General features: G+C 35.5%; 1 protein-coding gene across 3 annotated transcripts in view; it reads right to left on the bottom strand.

The window, feature by feature from the left end:
• The window catches only part of si:ch211-51h4.2 (uncharacterized), a 133441-nt gene that overhangs the window by 46672 nt on the left and 67022 nt on the right, over window positions 1-19747 (bottom strand). For all 3 annotated transcript variants that reach the window (XM_058791755.1, XM_058791756.1, XM_058791753.1), the window contains exons 9-11: window positions 12657-12756; window positions 9730-9788; window positions 9565-9629 (exon numbers count right to left, since the gene is read on the bottom strand). In XM_058791755.1, coding sequence (XP_058647738.1) covers window positions 9565-9629; window positions 9730-9788; window positions 12657-12756 — 224 coding nt within the window. The remainder of the gene's footprint in view (window positions 1-9564; window positions 9630-9729; window positions 9789-12656; window positions 12757-19747) is intronic.

Raw genomic sequence — 19747 nt, forward strand, 5'->3', positions numbered from 1 at the left:
GGCACACAGTATAAAGTCATGGTGGCTGCTACGCTTTCAATCGTGCTGGCTTTACAGGACTATCTGCCTCTGTGCAGAGTTCAAGGATGGGGTCAGGCCATGAATCGATATGACCGCACCGTCTGAAATAAACTACACCTTGTGTGTTTCAGTCAAGACCTGTGATGAGTAAAAACAGGTTACTAGAGTTCAAAATGTTAAAATGTAGTATTAAACATCATACATCTTTAATTATGTTAAGCCTTCCTGTTTCTGTTAAGATAATTGTCTTTGTAAGGAGAGGTGGTAGATTGATTTAGCTTATAGAAAGCATCAAAATAAAACATCTCCTTGCATAAAAAGACAAAAGGTATCTTTCATTAGGATGCAAAATAGTACAGCAATAGAAAGCATTTTCTCAGCTTGATATGTATAGACCACCAACTAAGAAAAAACAAAGACAAATGTAAACTGCAGGCCAAGAGTCTGGAGAAGAGCTAGCTAGTCATTACTTTTGTGACTTGGTGATGCAAGTGGCACAAAAGTTGCACATTTCACCTTTAATACACACATAAAACATGAGCTGTTCTTATACCAGTTTAGAGCCGCTTAAATCTTGCTACCGGCACAAGCTGGTTTAGACAACACTCTCATGGCAGTTTGATCTAATGTAATGTTTTGGCGATTTAGTGGCTAATTCTCCTAATAAAAAGTAATATATTTAAAATACATTTATTTCATGCTAAATATAGATGTTCAAATCTATTAACATATTTGCTGACATATCACGTACTGATATTAACATTTTAGTTAAAGTTCATTCGGTGTACTACTTGTGCACAACACACATTTCTTAATATTAAGCCTAAAATGTATATTAATGTCACTATTGAGGAGGACTGTATGATCTTTGAATAATTCTAACTTCAGTATATTTTTAGTTGGACTTCAGCACTACTTCTGCACAATTAAAGTGCATTAAGCACAACATTAGTTGTTCCAATTTAGCAGGCTTCAAGTATACCAGATTAGTATACTAAAAGTACAACTGCAGGGTATTTTTATTAAGTACGTAAATTAAAATGCAAATCTAAATGTATTTGTTGTATACATTAAATAAAGTAAATGTATTTCAAATACATTTTTATATTTTTTTATTTTTCACTAGGGTGATACGAATTTGTATGATTGCATTCATACATTTTTGTAAGATCTGAGTATGCACCAGTGATGGTTAGGTTTGGTGTGGGGACCTTCATGCTTTCAATTTTTCTATAAAATGTACATATCTGTATGAACTGCATTGAATGAACTCATTCAAAATAGCCACCTTGTAAAATAGTTATGTTTTCTGATATATCTGGTTGGTTTAGATTCTTACTGCTGCAGGTAAACCTCAGCTGACATATATTTGTGTGTGGTGGGTTAAAAAAAAGTCACATAAACTTTTTAAAATGAGAGAAACATGTAAATCATACAGGCCTGTTGATGGAAAAACTTTAATTTTTTAGGTACGACAGCCTAACCAGTTTCATCACGATTGATGACAAGCAAAAACTAGCATTAAAATCCAAAATAGAATATTTAAAGGTTTAAATTTAATTTAACTGTAAACTTAAAAAAAGGAACTGGTCAGCACCTTCTAAACCAGGTATAGGTTGTTTCTTCAGCAGGGTAGTCAGCAAAAAATTTAAATAAATAAATAAATAAATAAGTGGTGGGATGCACAAATATATATATATACATATATTTTTTTATTAAAAAATAGAAGTTAAAATGAGAACATGTATCAGCTTTCCAAAGTAAATCAATCTTGCGCTCTTTGAGAAACTGTAACAAGCAGGTTTGTGATAAGCAATATCTGAGAAACTCAGTATCTCAACTGGCCCTCTGAGAAAGACAGAGTGAGTGAGTTACCTGATAGTGAAGTAGTCTGTCAAACATGGAGTCTAGATTGCTAACACAGCCACTCAGGGTTAATGACACTCCATGAGTTTAGGATGATTTAGAAAGTCCTTACGCTCCACACGACCAGAAATGATTACAAGCCGCGGCTTACTCTAACGAGCGTTAATAATGACAGCGGCACCATTCATCCCCCTCGTACTTCCATCAGGACTATGCTGGCGTTTACGTGGCAATGCATTCATATCAATTGCGTTGTCGCTTTTCAAACGTCGTCCGATTTATGGCGCTCCTCAGACGTGATGCGTCACAGCTTGATGGTTTTGAGCTTGTTTTGAAGACTCAATCATTTGACAAACAGGCTGCGTGACGTTCTTGATGCTCTGTCGTACAGGAGTCAGGATGGGGCGGGGGTCTCATTTTGGTGACAAATCTAGCATGGCGGGATCCACCAGCAATCACTCATCAGTCACAGTCATCACGGCCCAGGATGCACTGGCTGCAGGGTTCATTAATGCTGTGCCCGCAGGCCAGCTCCACTCCGACCGCTCAGTCACTGATGACTCAATTACGATAGGACAGCAGCCACCCAAAGCAAACTAAATCAGAAGCAGGAGACATTAGCAGCGCAGTTCCTCAGAGATGACAAAAGAGTGACTTGTTGAATGTCAGAATGGCGATATGTAACGCATTGCCTGACAGGAGCGGCGCTGCGGTGGTGATGTATACCTTCGGTGGGCCTTATCGCAGAGAATGACATCAGCGGCTGACTGAAACAACTGTCCCAAGAGCAGATATCCGCTTTGAGGTTTAAACTGGGACTGTGGCATCCATGACTAGAGGTGAAAGTCAATGATTCTGTACTGTATGTGTTGTCGTATACAACCTAGTCTACAAAAAAGTACAAAAATGAGAATGAAAAGATACTAATTGCATTTACTTGCAAAACTCTATTCCAAACAAAATAATGGCATGAATGCTGGGCACAGCAATGAATATAGATGATTTAAAAGACAGGTTTATCAGTTTAAATACTACTCAGTCCTGGAGACTAGGTTAAATGCCTAATAATTACACCGTTTCATACTACTTTTCAAATGATTTAATGTCTTTTATGCTCACCAAGGCTGCATTGATCAAAAATACACTAAAACAGTAATGTTTTGCAATATTACGACAATTTAGAACAATTGTTTCCAATCTTAGTATAAAATGTAACATATTCCTGTGATGGCAAAGCATTACTCCAGTCTTCAGTGTCACATGATCCTTCAAAAATCATTCTGATATGCTGATTTGGTGCTCAAGAAACATTTATGATTATTATCAATGTTGTAAACCGTTGTGCTGCTTAATACTTTTGTGGAAACTGAACTTTTGATCAATTTAATGCATCTGAATAGTATTACTTTCTTTAAAAAAAAATCATACTTACCCCAAAGTTTTGAAAGGTATTATATTATATTATATTATTATAAATATTTTATATTTATTAGTGCTGTCAAACGATTAATCACGATTAATCACATCCAAAATAACAGTTTTTGTTTACATAATATATGTTTGTGTATTGTGTATATTTATTATGCATATATAAATACAAACACATGTATATATTTAAGAAAAATATGTTATGTTTATATATTAAATAAATATTTAATATATAAACATATTTAATATTTTATATATTAATAAAATGTAAGAATATAAATATATAAATGTATATACATGTAAATATTTTCAAAATATATACTGTATGTATGTGTATTTATATATACATAATAACAATATACACAGTACACACACACATATATTATGTAAACAAAAACTTAATCGTTTGATAGCATTAAATTTAATATTATAATATTGTATATATTTATAATAATAACAATTAATCACAATTATTAATTTTAATTTTAATTTCGTAGTAATAGTGAACCGTTTCATCACTAGTTTTAATCTTTGACAGCCCTTCTTTCCCTGAAGTCTGCTAAAGTATCGCCTGGAGACCGATGGACTCTTGGTTATGAATCAGTGCTCCACAAAACTACATTTATAAGTCAAGTAAAACTAGGTTAATATAGTGATTGTAGATAAAAAGGGGAAAGATAAAAGATCATTCTGAAACAAAGACTTGAAAAACGTTGACAAAAATCAAAGGAAAAGCATCTGCTTCAAAAGGCAGCAGACAACTTCATAAAACTGTTTTCCTCACTCTGCAGCGTCCACCGGAGATTTATCTTCTAATCTGTACAAGCTACGCTTCAGAAGATCTCAATGCAAACCAGTGAAGCTCTCCTCCTCTGCTCTCTCAACAGAGGATGCAAAATAAAATTATGCTCAGTTCGATAATTAGATATTAAAATTATGAGTTGGCAAACTTAAAAAAAATGAAAATCACTCTGCAGTTGACAAGTTGGGTTGAGAGCACTGATGCAAAGTGCTGATAAAAGCACATTAAACATTGCATATTTCCCAATCAATGAGTGTATGGGAGTTACATTTCATTGGGAAATCTAGAAGATGTTACAGATATTAAAGTAAATTATGCTGAAATGGATCTACTAAGTGGAGGCCAAGTCATCTATTGTTTCACAATCAGATTAGAACACAAAATCTGTACAACTGATTTACAATGGCAGTGAATGCCAAACAATGCCAAAAGTGAATATGCTTGTTGAAATTAGAATAGCTAATCATTTATGCGCTCCAAAAACAGCAATGTAGATTTTTTGCAGGATGAATTCAGTTATTTACTAATAACAACCAAACAAGATTGGAATAAAAAATAAATAAGTAAATAAAAAAGACTGTGTATAAGCAAATCTCCTGAACACTCTCATCTGTCATTGGTCAGTCAAACAAGATAGTCACGCCCCCAAACTTATGCCACTGGTTGAGCCAATGTGACTTTCTTAGGCTGGGTAAGATGGTTAAGAAATATGAAATATTTTTCTTTGAGTAAACATACCTAACCTTTCACACAAGATTTACTAAATTAAGTCACAAAAAGACAACATTTGAAAAGTAATAAACATAATTAAAGATTCCCTGAAACTATTGAATCTCGTACAGTTTTGCTTGAATCACGAAGATTTATTTTAAGAATGTTTAGATATTTGTTACTGAAAAAATTCTTAAATACATTTGCCCACTAACTTTAGCTCACATAAGACAAAGCAGTTTGCCACTGTCGTTTAAATAAACTACATAAATAAATAAAAATAAATAAATAAATAAATAAATAAATAAATTCATGACTTTTTATCTGAAAACAAATCTTAATATGCAGTTCTGTTGTCAAACAAGATAAAAAAAAAAAAAAAAAGAGGTACTGGCATTTACCATCCCACTGGAATCAGACTACAAATTATAGTGTCTCTACATATTAATCTGGGATAACAGAAAGTATTTTTACATCAAAAATAACACACTTGAGCTTTAAGATACTAAACTGCATCCATTCTTGATCTGACAGTTATATCAGCACCTATTTAGAAAAGGAAACATCTAAAGGATGCAATGTTCAGTAGCTGTCTAATACCTCTAAAGAAAGACCACATGATGCCAAATTGAACCATAAAGAAGGAGGGCTGAATCTGTCATGCTTCAGAAGAAAGTGGATGTAGCATATGGCAAAAAAAAAAAAAAAACACATTCACAGCAGCTGCATGGTGCTGCAACACGGGCCTTAATTGTGTCTGGACAAAAATTATGGCATGAGAGTTCAGTTGGTTGAATTGGGTGACACCAAATGCATTTACATCAAACAAGCATGCTGTATGAGGAAAGAATAAATATGTTTGGATTAGATGCAGTAAATCAAATAAAGCTACAAAGAGGCAGGAGCTCATGTAACCAGGACACATAAAGCTAAATCAAATGGCCTGTTGCTGAGGTGGCTAATACTGTACATCAGAATTGGGCCTGAAAAAGAAATACGGGAGAGAGAAAAAATAGCCTAAATGTGAGATTTATGTGTTTGAATTGCATTATGGATTACATAGTTTTAACTTTAAATTGATAAAATTAAACTAAAAAGTATGTATGTGCATACCCCTGGCTATTGTTTATTTAAAACACATTTAAGGCCAGATTTACTAACAGCTTGCGCAGTCTTTTTGCGTTAAAATAGTACCGTCAGGATTTACTAAAGATGCACAGTGAAGAATTAGCGCTGAAAAGGCATGAACACAGTTACTTTTGCGGCAGCGCCAGGAGTTTCCCCTTCAGATGCAAAATTTATGGGAGGAGAGTATCTTAAATTTAAGCATAAATATGTTTTGAGAGTGATGTCAACAAGAGCTAAATTATCAGTTATTCTTTATTAAGCGGACTAAGTGGACTGCCCTGTCTCTGTTGTGTGATTATGTAGACACAAGTCTTCAGATAACAATCGGCTGGAATGGAAAGCCGATGCGAGTCCATTGTCAAACACTGTCTGCCATCAGCCGAAGAGGGTAACCTGCAGTGATTTGAGGGAAAGACAGAGTTCTGCCATAGTGGTGCATTCTGGGTCTCCAAAGAGGCCGACATGAGATCTCATCTCCTGTAGCCGACTCCTTTCATCTCATCTGCTCCAACATAATTGCTTTGGGTCTCCTGAGTAACATATTGCTGATTGGTAACTCAATAACTTCTTTACAGACGATTAGATGAAACGTCAGTGTGTTGGAGATTTTTCAGGGTGTGCTAAAATCAGAGAGACATCAGGGATGAACGACTAGCGGGCAGGTCAGGAGGGAGATGGACCGCAGACGTCTCCTTCTATCTCCAGTCTGCATGTATTTCAGATGGAAGTCGCTCGGCTCAGCTCTTTCTGGGTCATTTTAAAAACAGTAAGTGCTTTTGCTGTGACTAATGAACAGGGAGGGCTTTGCATTGTCAACTTTGAACTTGACACTTGTCCTACATTTAAATTAAACTGAAGGACACGTCACCCAAGTAACAAATGATAGCCTAGCTGACTCCATCTACTGTAGTTGACAGCACATGATCTTAGAAAAGCATTACAGTTTTTCTCAATCGATTTGACACTTTTCTCCAATGCAATGTACTTGTTCTCAAAACAATCAGTACAGCCATCCAAACACAAAATTATCTTAACCAAACAGTTCGACTTTACTGCAAAATGAAGCATTGCAATTTTTTTCTAGTAATGCATTTATTAAATGTAAATATTAACATCAAATCTATAGGTTTGTTCACTAATGATTTTAAACATAGTCAGCTGTACATGCGCAAATACACTAATGAAAATACATGTTTATTTTAATTCTTCAACAGGGAGTTTTGTTTTATATATAAAAATATATATTTATATATAAAAATATACTTTGTATATCTAAAAAAAAAATAAGTTGCAAAAATGTAAAGAATAGTTCTCCAACTCCTATCACCCATCTGAAAAATGAATTGCCCCTTTAAACTTAAAATCTGTTTGTGCCACCTTTAGCAGCAAGAACTGCAAAAAAAAAAACCAAACAAAAAAAAACCCTTCTGATAACTACAGATATGTATATCTATCTATCTATCTATCTATCTATCTATCTATCTATCTATCTATCTATCTATCTATCTATCTATCTATCTATCTATCTATCTATCTATCTATCTATCTATAGTTGTCCTAAGACAAGAATGGGTATTGTTTTGGTTTTAGGACAACTTTGATGAAAGGTTTTGATCCACCTCATATGTTGACTACTGTACACACACACACACACACACACACACACACACACACACACATGTTTGTTTTAGTGGTTTACGGGGACTCTCCATAGGTGTAATGTTTTTTATACTGTACAAACTGTATGTGCTATTGCCCTACACCAACCCTACACCTAAACCTACCCCTTACAGGAGACTGTCTGCATTTTTAGTAAAAAAAACAAACACCATTTAGTATTTTTTAAGCCTTTTGATTTACGGGGACATAGGCAGTGTCCTCATAAACCACCTTCAAATTGTAATACCTCTGTCATACCCATGTCATTATACAAATTTTGTCCCCGTAAACCACAAAAACCAGTACACACACACACACACACACACACACACACACACACACACACACACACACGTGTGCTTGCTGTATACATGAATTATCCTGAATTATTGATACTGCCTTTCATTTACATCTTGAAGAGAATTTCATTGCATATTATCTACACTATTTGCTGCGCTTGCATCATAGGAGAAAAAAAATCTGAAGATTGAATCCATGCTTGACAAACTCTTGTCTCAACATCTCCACAGGCCTCTTTCTTTGTGTCTGGTGATGTTGTTCTTGACCACCATGTCAACAATGCTCCTGTTCTATTCAAAATAAACTTGATTATCCACCTGAATGATCTCAAACTTAAATTCTGAAAAATGTTTGGACATTTAGTGTAAATAAATGAAGTTGTCTATAGGACTAAAAATGTGTACCATCAACAATCATAGTACAACATTTACTGTAAAGTCTACCCCCCCCCATGATTTTTTACATGGTCAATTAGGGTAATTCTGATTTCATTTGAAATTCATTTCTCCTTCCACCCTGTTGTCCACTTCCTCTCTGTCCATGTCTTCTTACAATTTCTCCTCATGCTCTTTCCTCTACACTAGTGCCCTCCTCTCTACTCATCTCTTCTCCCTTTCCTTGTCCTCTCCTCTTTTCTCCCATCTTCCTCTCTGCTCACCTCTTTCTACCTGTTCCTCTCTTCTTCTTTTCTCTCATTACACCCCTTTCTCTGCCCACTCCACTACCTTATAGATTTTATTATTATTATTATTATGCAAATTCGTTCTTGCTCTTTGTATACTTTCGATTGAGAAAAACTGTAATAGGATAGTTCACTACAGAAAAACCCTTAATGTTCCTTGGTCAGTTCCTCTCAGAAAATATGTGACCCTGGACCACAAAACCAGTCTTATGTGTCAATTTTTCGAAATTGAGATTTATACATCATCTGAAAGCTTTCCATTGATGTATGGTTTGTAAGGATCAGACAATATTTGGTCGAGATACAACTATTTGAAAATCTGGAATCTGAGGGTGTAAACAAATCAAAATATTGAGAAAATCGCCTTTAAAGTTGTCCAAATGAATTCTTAGCAATGCATATTACTAATCAAAAACGAAGTTTTAATATATTTACAGTAGTAAATTTACAAAATATATTCATGGAATATGATCTTTACTTAATATACTAATGATTTTTGGCATAAAAGAAAAATCTATCATTTTGACCCATACAGTGTATTTTTGGCTATTGCTACAAATATACCCCAGTGACTTAAGACTGGTTTTGTGGTCCAGGGTCACATATATTGAATATAGAGCACAAGTGGCCTGCTTATTTGGTATTTATATGGAAAAATTGGGGTTTCACAGTGATAAAGAACCATTTTTGGTTCCCCAAATAACCTTTCAATGAACAGTTTCTTGGTGTGAAGGAAATTAGAGAAATCCAAACAACTTTTTTCACTTTAAAGATCCATTTGTGGAATGAAAGGTTCTTCATGGAACCAGATGCCAGTGTATGAAAAAATTAAGTCTTATATATGTGCTTAATGACATGAGGGTGAACAAATGGTGACAGTATTTTCATTTTGGGTGAATCACTTCTTTATATGGCATATATTATTTAAAAAAAGCTCATATTTTATCATTAAAAACTTAAAACTTACCATAATATATTTAAGAGTGTGCATGTAGCAAGTCCCCCAAGTACAGCTCTTCTGAACCATAAAACCTGTCCAAAACAATTTTATTGCAATATAGAATTCTCATGACACATAGTTTATTGCACAAGAAAATAGTTTTGAATAAGATATTAATTATAATAATATTACCTGTGTCTTAACATGGGAGATTTCTGAAAATAAAAAAGGCATGACGTTGACAATCCCACCTGAATGGAAGAAACAAATATTGGTCAAGATAATACGGCCAAGCTTAATCAACGACTTCTATTTGATCTTTCCCTTAAAAATGATCAATTTGATTCAGTAATATTAAAGAGTATTTTCAATAAATACATGTTAAAAAAAGTTCATTTTGATATCACAGCATGAAACATTTTGACAAAACAGTGATTTATCAAATTATTTTTAATGGCTTCAAAATGTTAACATACAGTATCTCAATTTAGAGGAAAAAAAATCTACATAAGTTTTTAAGTTTATCAAAAGAAAAAAAAAAAAAAAAAAAGAAAGTCTCCTGTCAACTCACTCTGTTCATTAGACTAACTATAGGCTGTTTACAGTTGCCATACAGCAACTTGCTGCATTAATATAAAACGTGTGGTCACAGTTGTCAGTTTACTGCCATTTTAAAACCGCTTCGAACGAGGCTCATCCAATCAGAATTAGCCGGAATCCATTTTACAAGTCTACTCTCATTTTTAGCAATTGTTAATAAAAATCTAGGGAATTGAAAGCAGCTCTATAAATGTTCTCTTAAAAGTGCTGACAGTCACAACTGTGTTTTCTCTTGCACCAAATGAAAATCATCAGTAAGATAAATACGAACGAGGAGCAGGGGACTAAACCCAGTACATTACAACAGATGGTGCACAGCGAAAGGTAAGAGCCCTTGTAATTGCAGATGCTCCCAAGAGCCCAGAGCCGGATTTTAGACAAATAAACCAAACGGTGGGCCCTTGTGAGACTGCTCCACTTTTTGTACCTATTCTACAGCATCTGCATTAACCAAGCAGTTACTAACAACCTTGCGACCGCCGCACAGTATGCTGACATGTGCATTATAAGCACTTTGGTGTTTGTTTGTTATAAAATACACTCGTTTTGACACTGGGCCAGCTCATTCCCTTCTTGTCAGCTGGACCGGAGACAGATAGACTCCCCCTGCTGTCACTGTAAACAAAGCCTGGCCTTGTGACTCCTTAAAAGAAGACGCCCATTAGGTGCCTGGAGGTTCCACAGGGGCGTATGCTGGGCTCTTTAAAAAGCAGTCGAGCAAACAGCTGTCTATTCAAAGGTGTCACAGTGGCTTTGGCTGTAAATGAGAGCAAGGCAATGTGTGAGACTCTCGCGGGTGGATTTTGTTTGTTCTGTTGACAGAAGCCTCCAGCGGGCCAGCGAGGTTTGGCTGCTTCAGGACCTTACAGCTCTGAGTGTGGCAGCCAATTAACAGGATTAGAAAAAGGGACAGAGAGAGAATTCCCTGGACTCCTGGCTAACATCTACATTGTCACAGTGATAAGGTTCGAGAGGTACTTTCATTAACTGCTCAGCACACCAGCTGCAATGAACACACACTGGTGTCTCTGTAGCTTCCATATCTCTTCACTTCATTTCACTAAACCCAAACACACTGACATGCCACTGCCCACATGCTACACAAACAGAGAAACAACACACATCTTCTTTCTGGAACGCACATACATCAGAAAGCATTTGGACACTTAGACTTGTAAGAGTATGCAAGAACATTTAAGAAAATCATTCCATTACATCAAAAAAAAAAAGAAAAAAAAAAAAGCCATTTATTTTAAGCTGAATGTTCCCTAAATTAAGTTTGCTTGGTTTAAAAATGCAAAAACAATGTACATGTACAATATGTCAAAATGAAGTGACTTCATTCATGGCTTCTTGAACGAGAAAAGATGTAGGCCTCAGTCCATCATTAATTCACAGAATTGTTGTCATTTGCTGCAATTCAGGGTTATTATCTTATTATCATTAACTAAAACTATAATTTACAGCATAATCAAATGAAAAAGTTAGTTTAAACAAAATAAACCTTAACTGAAATGCAATAGAATACAAAAAAATGTTAAAGGTTTTTTAAACTTATTTTTAAAAACTTTATTTCAACTAGTTGTCAAAGCAACATTTCTATTTTTTGTTTAATTTAACTTGAAGTTCTAAAATTACTAAAACTAAAACCATTCTTTTTGTTACTTTGTTACAAATGTATATGTATATAAATATATATATATATATATATATATATATATATATATAAACATTATTTTGACTTTTATTTCAGGAAGTTGCCAAGATAACAACTTGAAGCATTAAAGTAACAAAAACTAAAACTAATAAATACATTTAAAAAACTATATAGACATAAAAAAAAAACATAAGGTCCCACTTTATATTAGGTGGCTTTAACTACTATGTACTTATATTTAAATTAATCATTTGATACAATGCACTTATTGTGTACATACATGTTTTTACATTGTACTTATATATTTTTTAAATTACCTATTTGTACTTACATCTGTAATTAATTTCTGTTATAATTACACTGTTGACCCATCCCTTACACCTTAACCCACCCTTAAACCTACCCATACCACCAAACCTGTCCCTAACCTTACCCGTATCCCACCTCAATAGCAGCAATAGTGTTTTGCAATACAATATGAACACAATAAGTACACTGTACTTATTTTTTGATGTAAGTACATAGTAGTTAAGGCCACCTAATATAAAGTGTAACCAAACATAAAAACAACAAAAGCACACTAAATCTTTAACTAAAATTAAAGTGAAAACAGAAAATATAAAAATAAAATATAATTAAAAATACTAAAAATGATAAGTTAAAAGAGAGGAGTGAATACTGACATTGCGTGTTTACCGATAAATAATTTAAACGCTAATGTTCTATAAAACAATAAGAATTGATGTTTATTTGATTGTATATTAATTGTAATTGAGTGTTGTGTTTCTGATGTAATGAAATAATGTCCAAATACTTTTTCGACCAAAAAAATAAAAAATAAAACATTGGAGGTTTGTCTTACCGAGAGCGACTGTTCCCATTAGAAAAGGCTTCCCGATTTGGGTGAAGTCATTCGTGGTCTCTTGGTGAACCTCTGAACCCACAACAAATGTCACGGCCACCTTGGGGCAAAGAAATTATGACAGGCTGTAAGACGCACGGCACAGAGCATCCGAAGTAATCCAGCCCACCAATAGATTCTCATTTCAAATGTCATTTGCAGGGATATACAAAAGCAGAGAGAAAAGTGCAATGACAAATGTCTTGGTAGTTTCTGTCAAGGGTTACTGGAAATGCCTTGGGGGAGTGCAACCAAAAAGTCTTTTACCACAAATTGATAGCTTTTAATGTCATGACCACTGAAACTGAGAAAGAGATGAGATATAATATGTGAGAGATGAGAGAGAGAGAGAGAGAGAGAGAGAGAGAGAGAGTGTGAAAGAGAACAACAATAGTCCTTGACCTGGATATTTGTGGAGCTCACAGCTGAAATAATATTTGCAAGCACTATGTGATAAACATGCTGCATCAATGGGATAATTTTTATTAGCTAAATGATTTGAGGTGACAAGGCCATGCCAGTGCAATTTCAATCCAGTGCAACTAAATCTATTTGTTTTGAATTTGGAAACACACACAAAAAAGTGCATTTATGAGGCCAAGTTAAATAAAATTAAAAATTAAAAAAGCATGATATTTTTCACCTTTATATTTAGGCATTCATTCTAAAGTGGCTTATTTTTATTTATTTATTTATTTTTAATCAACAGAACCATCATTTAAACCAATACCATTGTTGATTAAACATGCTTAATGCAAATAAATAAATACATAATATACAGTAAAATGTAACATATAATTTATGAAAAATGGCATGCGGACATAGGCTCAGCTTCCAATTTTTGACTAACAGCATTAAGGAACAACAATATTTCTAAAATGATTAATCGAAACATCACATGAATCAATTAACCTCTCCAACTTTAACACCATTTTTCAACTAAAGATGCTATTAAACCATCTCGGTCTTAACATGTTGTGTACTAGTGAACCAGGATACTTTCTTTAGGAAAAATAATAGGAAAATGAAATGCAAGTTTCATCACAGCAATAGGCTACTAAATGAGAAATACCAGCACAAGTGCGCTATTAGCCAACTTTTACACACTATTTCAATAGGCAACAAGTTAATATTGAGTTGGATAACTAACATTTCAGACAAAATGTTACCAATTACCTATCTATTTTTGCTCCAATGAAAATAGTAAAACCAGCATTTCTGAAAGAACCTTTATTTACAAACGAATCACGTGAGGAATGATTCACTCATAATACACTTGTCGCCACCTACAGGCGTAACAATAACACCTTTGAAATAGGGCACTCATAATGCATCAAGAGCAGCGTGTCCGTTTTCGGGGATATGCAGAATAAGAGATTCCCATCTTATTTGGCGCTGTTATTATTGTGTTCCAGGAAGTCACAGGACCTTTCTGTTGTGTTAACCCCAATTCTCACTATTGTCGGACTGCTAGAATACAGGGCTGCCCATGGGAAGACGGTAGTACAGTGCTCTTCTATCGGGAGATGACAGCCCACCTGTGCGGCCAGACTCAGTGTGCAGCCGCGTCCAAGCTGTGAGATTGTTAATGGAATTTTGCAGCACTACGTGCCCGCGAGAGAGCAATGAGAAGCTCCTCAGAAACAGCCTGCCTACATCTCACTGCCCACACATGCAGAGCCAGGAAATTACTCCCAATAAAGGCAGACATCTCACTCCCTCTACAGATCACTGTCTGGAAAGGGAGAGAGAGCAATGCAGACGGACAGACAGATAAAGCTGATGCCAGGTTATTATAGCTAACTAAAACTACTGTTTTCGTTACTTGAAATACAATAAATGTTAACTGAAGAAGAAAATCTCATTTTTATTTAGCTACTTAATGTACAGGTGCATCTCAATAAATTAGAATGTCGTGGAAAAGTTCATTTATTTCAGTAATTCAACTCAAATTGTGAAACTCGTGTATTAAATAAATTCAGTGCACACAGACTGAAGTAGTTTAAGTCTTTGGTTCTTTTTATTGTGATGATTTTGGCTCACATTTAACAAAAACCCACCAATTCTCAATCTCAACAAATTAGAATACTTCATAAGACCAATAAAAAAAACAATTAAAAAAAAAAACATTTTTAGTGAATTGTTGGCCTTTTGGAAAGTATGTTCATTTACTGTATATGTACTCAATACTTGGTAGGGGCTCCTTTTGCTTTAATTACTGCCTCAATTCGGGCGTGGCATGGAGGTGATCAGTTTGTGGCACTGCAGAGGTGGTATGGTGTAGTATGGTTTCTTTGACAGTGGCCTTCAGCTCATCTGCATTTTTTGGTCTCTTGTTTCTCATTTTCCTCTTGACAATAGTTCAGGTCTGGTGAGTTTGCTGGCCAGTCAAGCACACCAACACCATGGTCATTTAACCAGCTTTTGGTGCTTTTGGCAGTGTGGGCAGGTGCCAAATCCTGCAGGAAAATGAAATCAGCATCTTCAAGAAGCTGGTCAGCAGAAGGAAGCATGAAGTGCTCCAAAATTTCTTGGTAAACGGGTGCAGTGACTTTGGTTTTCAAAAAACACAATGGACCAACACCAGCAGATGACATTGCACCCCAAATCATCACAGACTGTGGAAACTTAACACTGGACTTAAAGCAACTTGGGCTAGAAGCTTCTCCACCCTTCCTCCAGACTCTAGGACCTTGGTTTCCAAATGAAATACAAAACTTGCTCTCATCTGAAAAGAGGACTTTGGACCACTGGGCAACAGTCCAGTTCTTCTTCTCCTTAGCCCAGGTAAGACGCCTCTGATGTTGTCTGTGGTTCAGGAGTGGCTTAACAAGAGGAATACTGACAAATGTAGCCAAATTCCTTGACACGTCTGTGTGTGGTGGCTCTTGATGCTTTGACCCCAGCCTCAGTCCATTCCTTGTGAAGTTCACCCAAATTCTTGAATCGATTTTGCTTGACAATCCTCATAAAGCTGTGGTTCTCTCGGTTGGTTGTGCATCTTTTTCTTCCACACTTTTTCCTTCCACTCAACTTTCTGTTAACGTGCTTGGATACAGCACTCTGTGAACAGCCAGCTTCTTTGGCAATGAATGTTTGTGGCTTACCCTCCTTGTGAAGGGTGTCAATGATTGTCTTCTGGACAACTGTCAGATCAGCAGTCTTCCCCATGATTGTGTAGCCTAGTGAACCAAACTGAGAGACCATTTTGAAGGCTCAGGAAACCTTTGCAGGTGTTTTGAGTTGATTAGCTGTTTGGCATGTCACCATATTCTAATTTGTTGAGATACTGAATTGGTGGGTTTTTGTTAAATGTGAGCCAAAATCATCACAATTAAAAGAACCAAAGACTTAAACTACTTCAGTCTGTGTGCATTGAATTTATTTAATACACGAGTTTCACAATTTGAGTTGAATTACTGAAATAAATGAACTTTTCCACGACATTCTAATTTATTGAGATGCACCTGTACTAAATTTGTCAAATGTTTGACCTAGTTTCTTTAGTTCCCTTATTGGTTAATTAGCTCCTCACCTGTTTCTGTTTCCCCTTTGATTACATTGATTATTTAAAGACTGTGTTCTCCCTCCACTCTTGGTCTGCATATAAGTTTGCCATATGTGTTTTGCTACTGGAATTCTATTGTGGATTATTAATAAAAATACTTTCTTTTGTCCTACTCCTCGTCGTGCGCTTCATTAGCAGACACGTAATGTTACAAAATTAACTAAAACTGAACTAAAATGAATAAAAATCATAAAGACATATAAAGACAAAATCCCTACAAAATTACTTAAACTAAAAATAAAATGCAAAATATAAATAGATTCAATGATATTAAAAACTATGGTGTGGGCTTTAACGTACATGTCCTTAAAAAAAACAAAAGTTATTTTATACACATGAAAATATTAATATAAAATATTAATTATATAATATAATTTCATTTGTGGTACAATTATTGTAGATCTTTTATTAAATTTCTTAATTCATTTCTTCATTAATTTTATTTAGCATACTGAAAAATATATTTACAAATCTCACAATTGTTTTTTTTTTTTTAAAGAAGTATCTTATGCTCAGAAACGCTGTATTTATCAAAGTACAGTAAATATAGTAATAGTGTGACATATTATTACATATTATATAATATAATTTCATTTGGTTTGCGTAATTTGTGGTATAATTATTTTATAACTTTTACAAAATATATTTAATTTAGTATATTTTTAAAGAAGTCTCTTATGCTCAAACGCTGCATTTATCAAAATACAGTAAATATAGTAACAGTGTGAAATATTATTTTAATTTCAAATAACTGCTATGTATTTGACCCGATCCTTCAGAAATCATTCTAACATTTCACATTATTATCAGTGTTGAAAACAACTGTGCTGCTAAATATTTTTTTGTGGAGAACGTGATACATTGTTTCAGGTTTCTTTGAAAGAAAATGAACAAACAAACAGCGTTTATTTTAAATAGAAATCTTTTTTTAACAATATAATGCCTTTACTGATAATGCATTCTTACTGATTGCTAATGATATAAAAAACTGACCCATTTGAACATTTGAATGCTAGTGTGTGTGCGTGTATATATATTTTAAAATGTAAAAATTTTAAATATAATTTTTTTTTTTTTTGTAAAATACTAAGCGGAGTTAAATCTCAATTTAATAATAATAATATGTTCATCTGTTGTGCAGCTGCAGGGTGTACATGACCTTTGATTATCTTCTGTATGCAACTTACACATGACAAATATTACTATTAAAAAACCATTACTTCAGAAAAAATGATGCTCTTGCCACTGAACTACACTAGAAAGCCTTTTCTGTGAAACTGTAATTCAGAGCTTTCTTGAAAGACCAGAGGATGAAAAGCTGGCATAGAGAGTCTATTGTCTGTAAGTAAACATTGCACTTTTAAGGACCAGAGAAGAGTGACCTGGATTACTTAGAAGACATTCCATTAGATACACACATGTGGTTTTTGAGCTCTCACAGAAAAATATAAGATCACATAAACGTGGCTTTCTGTTTCCTTTTAAAAGCAGGATGGTGAAGGGAGACGGAGCAAAGACTGTGATTAGCTTCTTTCTAACTTGACATTGTCAAAAATCTTGAGTGAGGTCTAAGAAAATGAAGCGTAAAAGCACATATTACCCAACAGAGGCTGTTCGCTCAAATCTCACAGCTTTGTCTGAGAGTGACCATCTACCGAGCCCTTCAACATCTCCTCTTAGCTCTCTCTATTCTCGCTTTGCCTCCATTCCTGTAGTTTTGAGCATGGCTGGGGCCGAGGGAAGGGAGGTGAGAGATGCTCTATCCTGTCAGGACTGACCCATTGCAACAGATGTCATGCATTAGTGGAGGAGAAGAATGCAATTTCCTTCAACGTTTGAGATAACATCCATAAATACACACACATTCACTCTCACTCTATGATAATAAACACAAAGTACACAAACTGATATAGTAAGACAACAAACGCACATCCGTCGACCAAACACCTTTAGCGCTCTCTAAGTAAAGCAAATCCTCTCTAAATGCATGAAGGCCACTCCAGCGGCTCCAATCTTCTAATGCACACAGGGGACCAGATGATGGACTGAGTGAATCCATTTCACGGAGGATCAGACTAGAGGGAGAGATGGTAGAGGAACAGGACAGGTGGCTGGGGAAGCCGACATCCTAACCCTCTCGCCTGGTACATCGCGATCTTCTCTCCCTCTTTTGTCTGTACGCTTTTGAGCGAGAGAAAACATGACAGAAATTCACTTTCGCTCTTCAGCTGCGCCGCAATATACAGAGCAACATAAGTTGTTTTTCATCTCGCAAGTCAAATTACGGTAGTTACACTCACTGAGGAGTTCAGCATTGCTTTGCTGTACTGACGGCTGAACACAGCCCGCTGTGAAGTCATAACCCTCTGCAAAAGAGTTTGATTCATGTGTGTTTTAGCACAATCAGTCTAAAGAATGTACTCGGGTTGTGTGTTTTACAGATAACTGTCAAGATGGGGAAAGATAAACTTGTAAACTCCTATATAAAATGGATAACTCATTGTGAAGTAGCAAACACACAATCGCTTAATAAACATTAATCACCAAGGCTGCATTTTTAAATTGAAAATACAGTAATATTGTGAAATATTATTACAATTTAGAATAATGTTTGAGTAGAAATCTCAAAAGAACAACATATATTTGAAATAGATTTTTTTTTTGTAACAATTTAAATGTCTTTACTGTCACTTTTGATCAATTTAATGCATTCTTACTGAATATGTCATGAGTCCGGGTCCTGCGGTTCAACCTCTCACCACAGGAGGTCGCCATCTCCCATCCTCCCGGACTCAATTCTCCAGATTCCATTCACTGGTCACTCATTATTACACCCTCAGCTGTTCCCCTTTGTCACAGACCACATGTTCTCCTCTCACTCACCATTCTGCCCAGCTGATTCCTCATTTATCTGATTGCCTTTTCTCCATTTAAGCTCTCTGTGTTTGTTGTCCGGTGTTGGTACGTCTCACTATATTTCCCTGATGTCTGCCTGGAACCCTGCCTGCTCGCTCCCTGGATTTTCCCTGTGTATGTTTATTGAGATTTTGGTTTTCCCCTTCGGGGTGGTTTGATTTGTATTTATTTTCTGTTATTATAAGAATAAAACCCATCTTTTGCATTTGAGTCTTCGCCTCCCATTCGCACCGTGACAGAACGTACCAACCAAGAGAAAACTCAGCAGGATGGGCTTTTTTTTATTCTGACATGGAACAACACCTCGATCATTCCAAGCAGACCCTAGCCTGGAGGCTGCGTCATGGCCAACAGCACGGCCGCCCATTGGGCATCTACGCGGAGGGCCTTTTACGACGCAGTCCAAGGGCTAGGGCTCACAGAGGCCAGTCTTAACTATAACTACTTGGCCGGCTTGGATAAGCCCGTTAACTTGGATGGACTGGGCGATCTGAGAACGTGGTACTTCTGGGACTTGGTGGACCACGTGATTGCCCATAAGGAGCTGGAGCTCGAAATGGAGGTATTG

Source organism: Onychostoma macrolepis, chromosome 11, assembly GCF_012432095.1.
Source record: "Onychostoma macrolepis isolate SWU-2019 chromosome 11, ASM1243209v1, whole genome shotgun sequence".
NCBI lineage: Eukaryota > Metazoa > Chordata > Actinopteri > Cypriniformes > Cyprinidae > Onychostoma > Onychostoma macrolepis.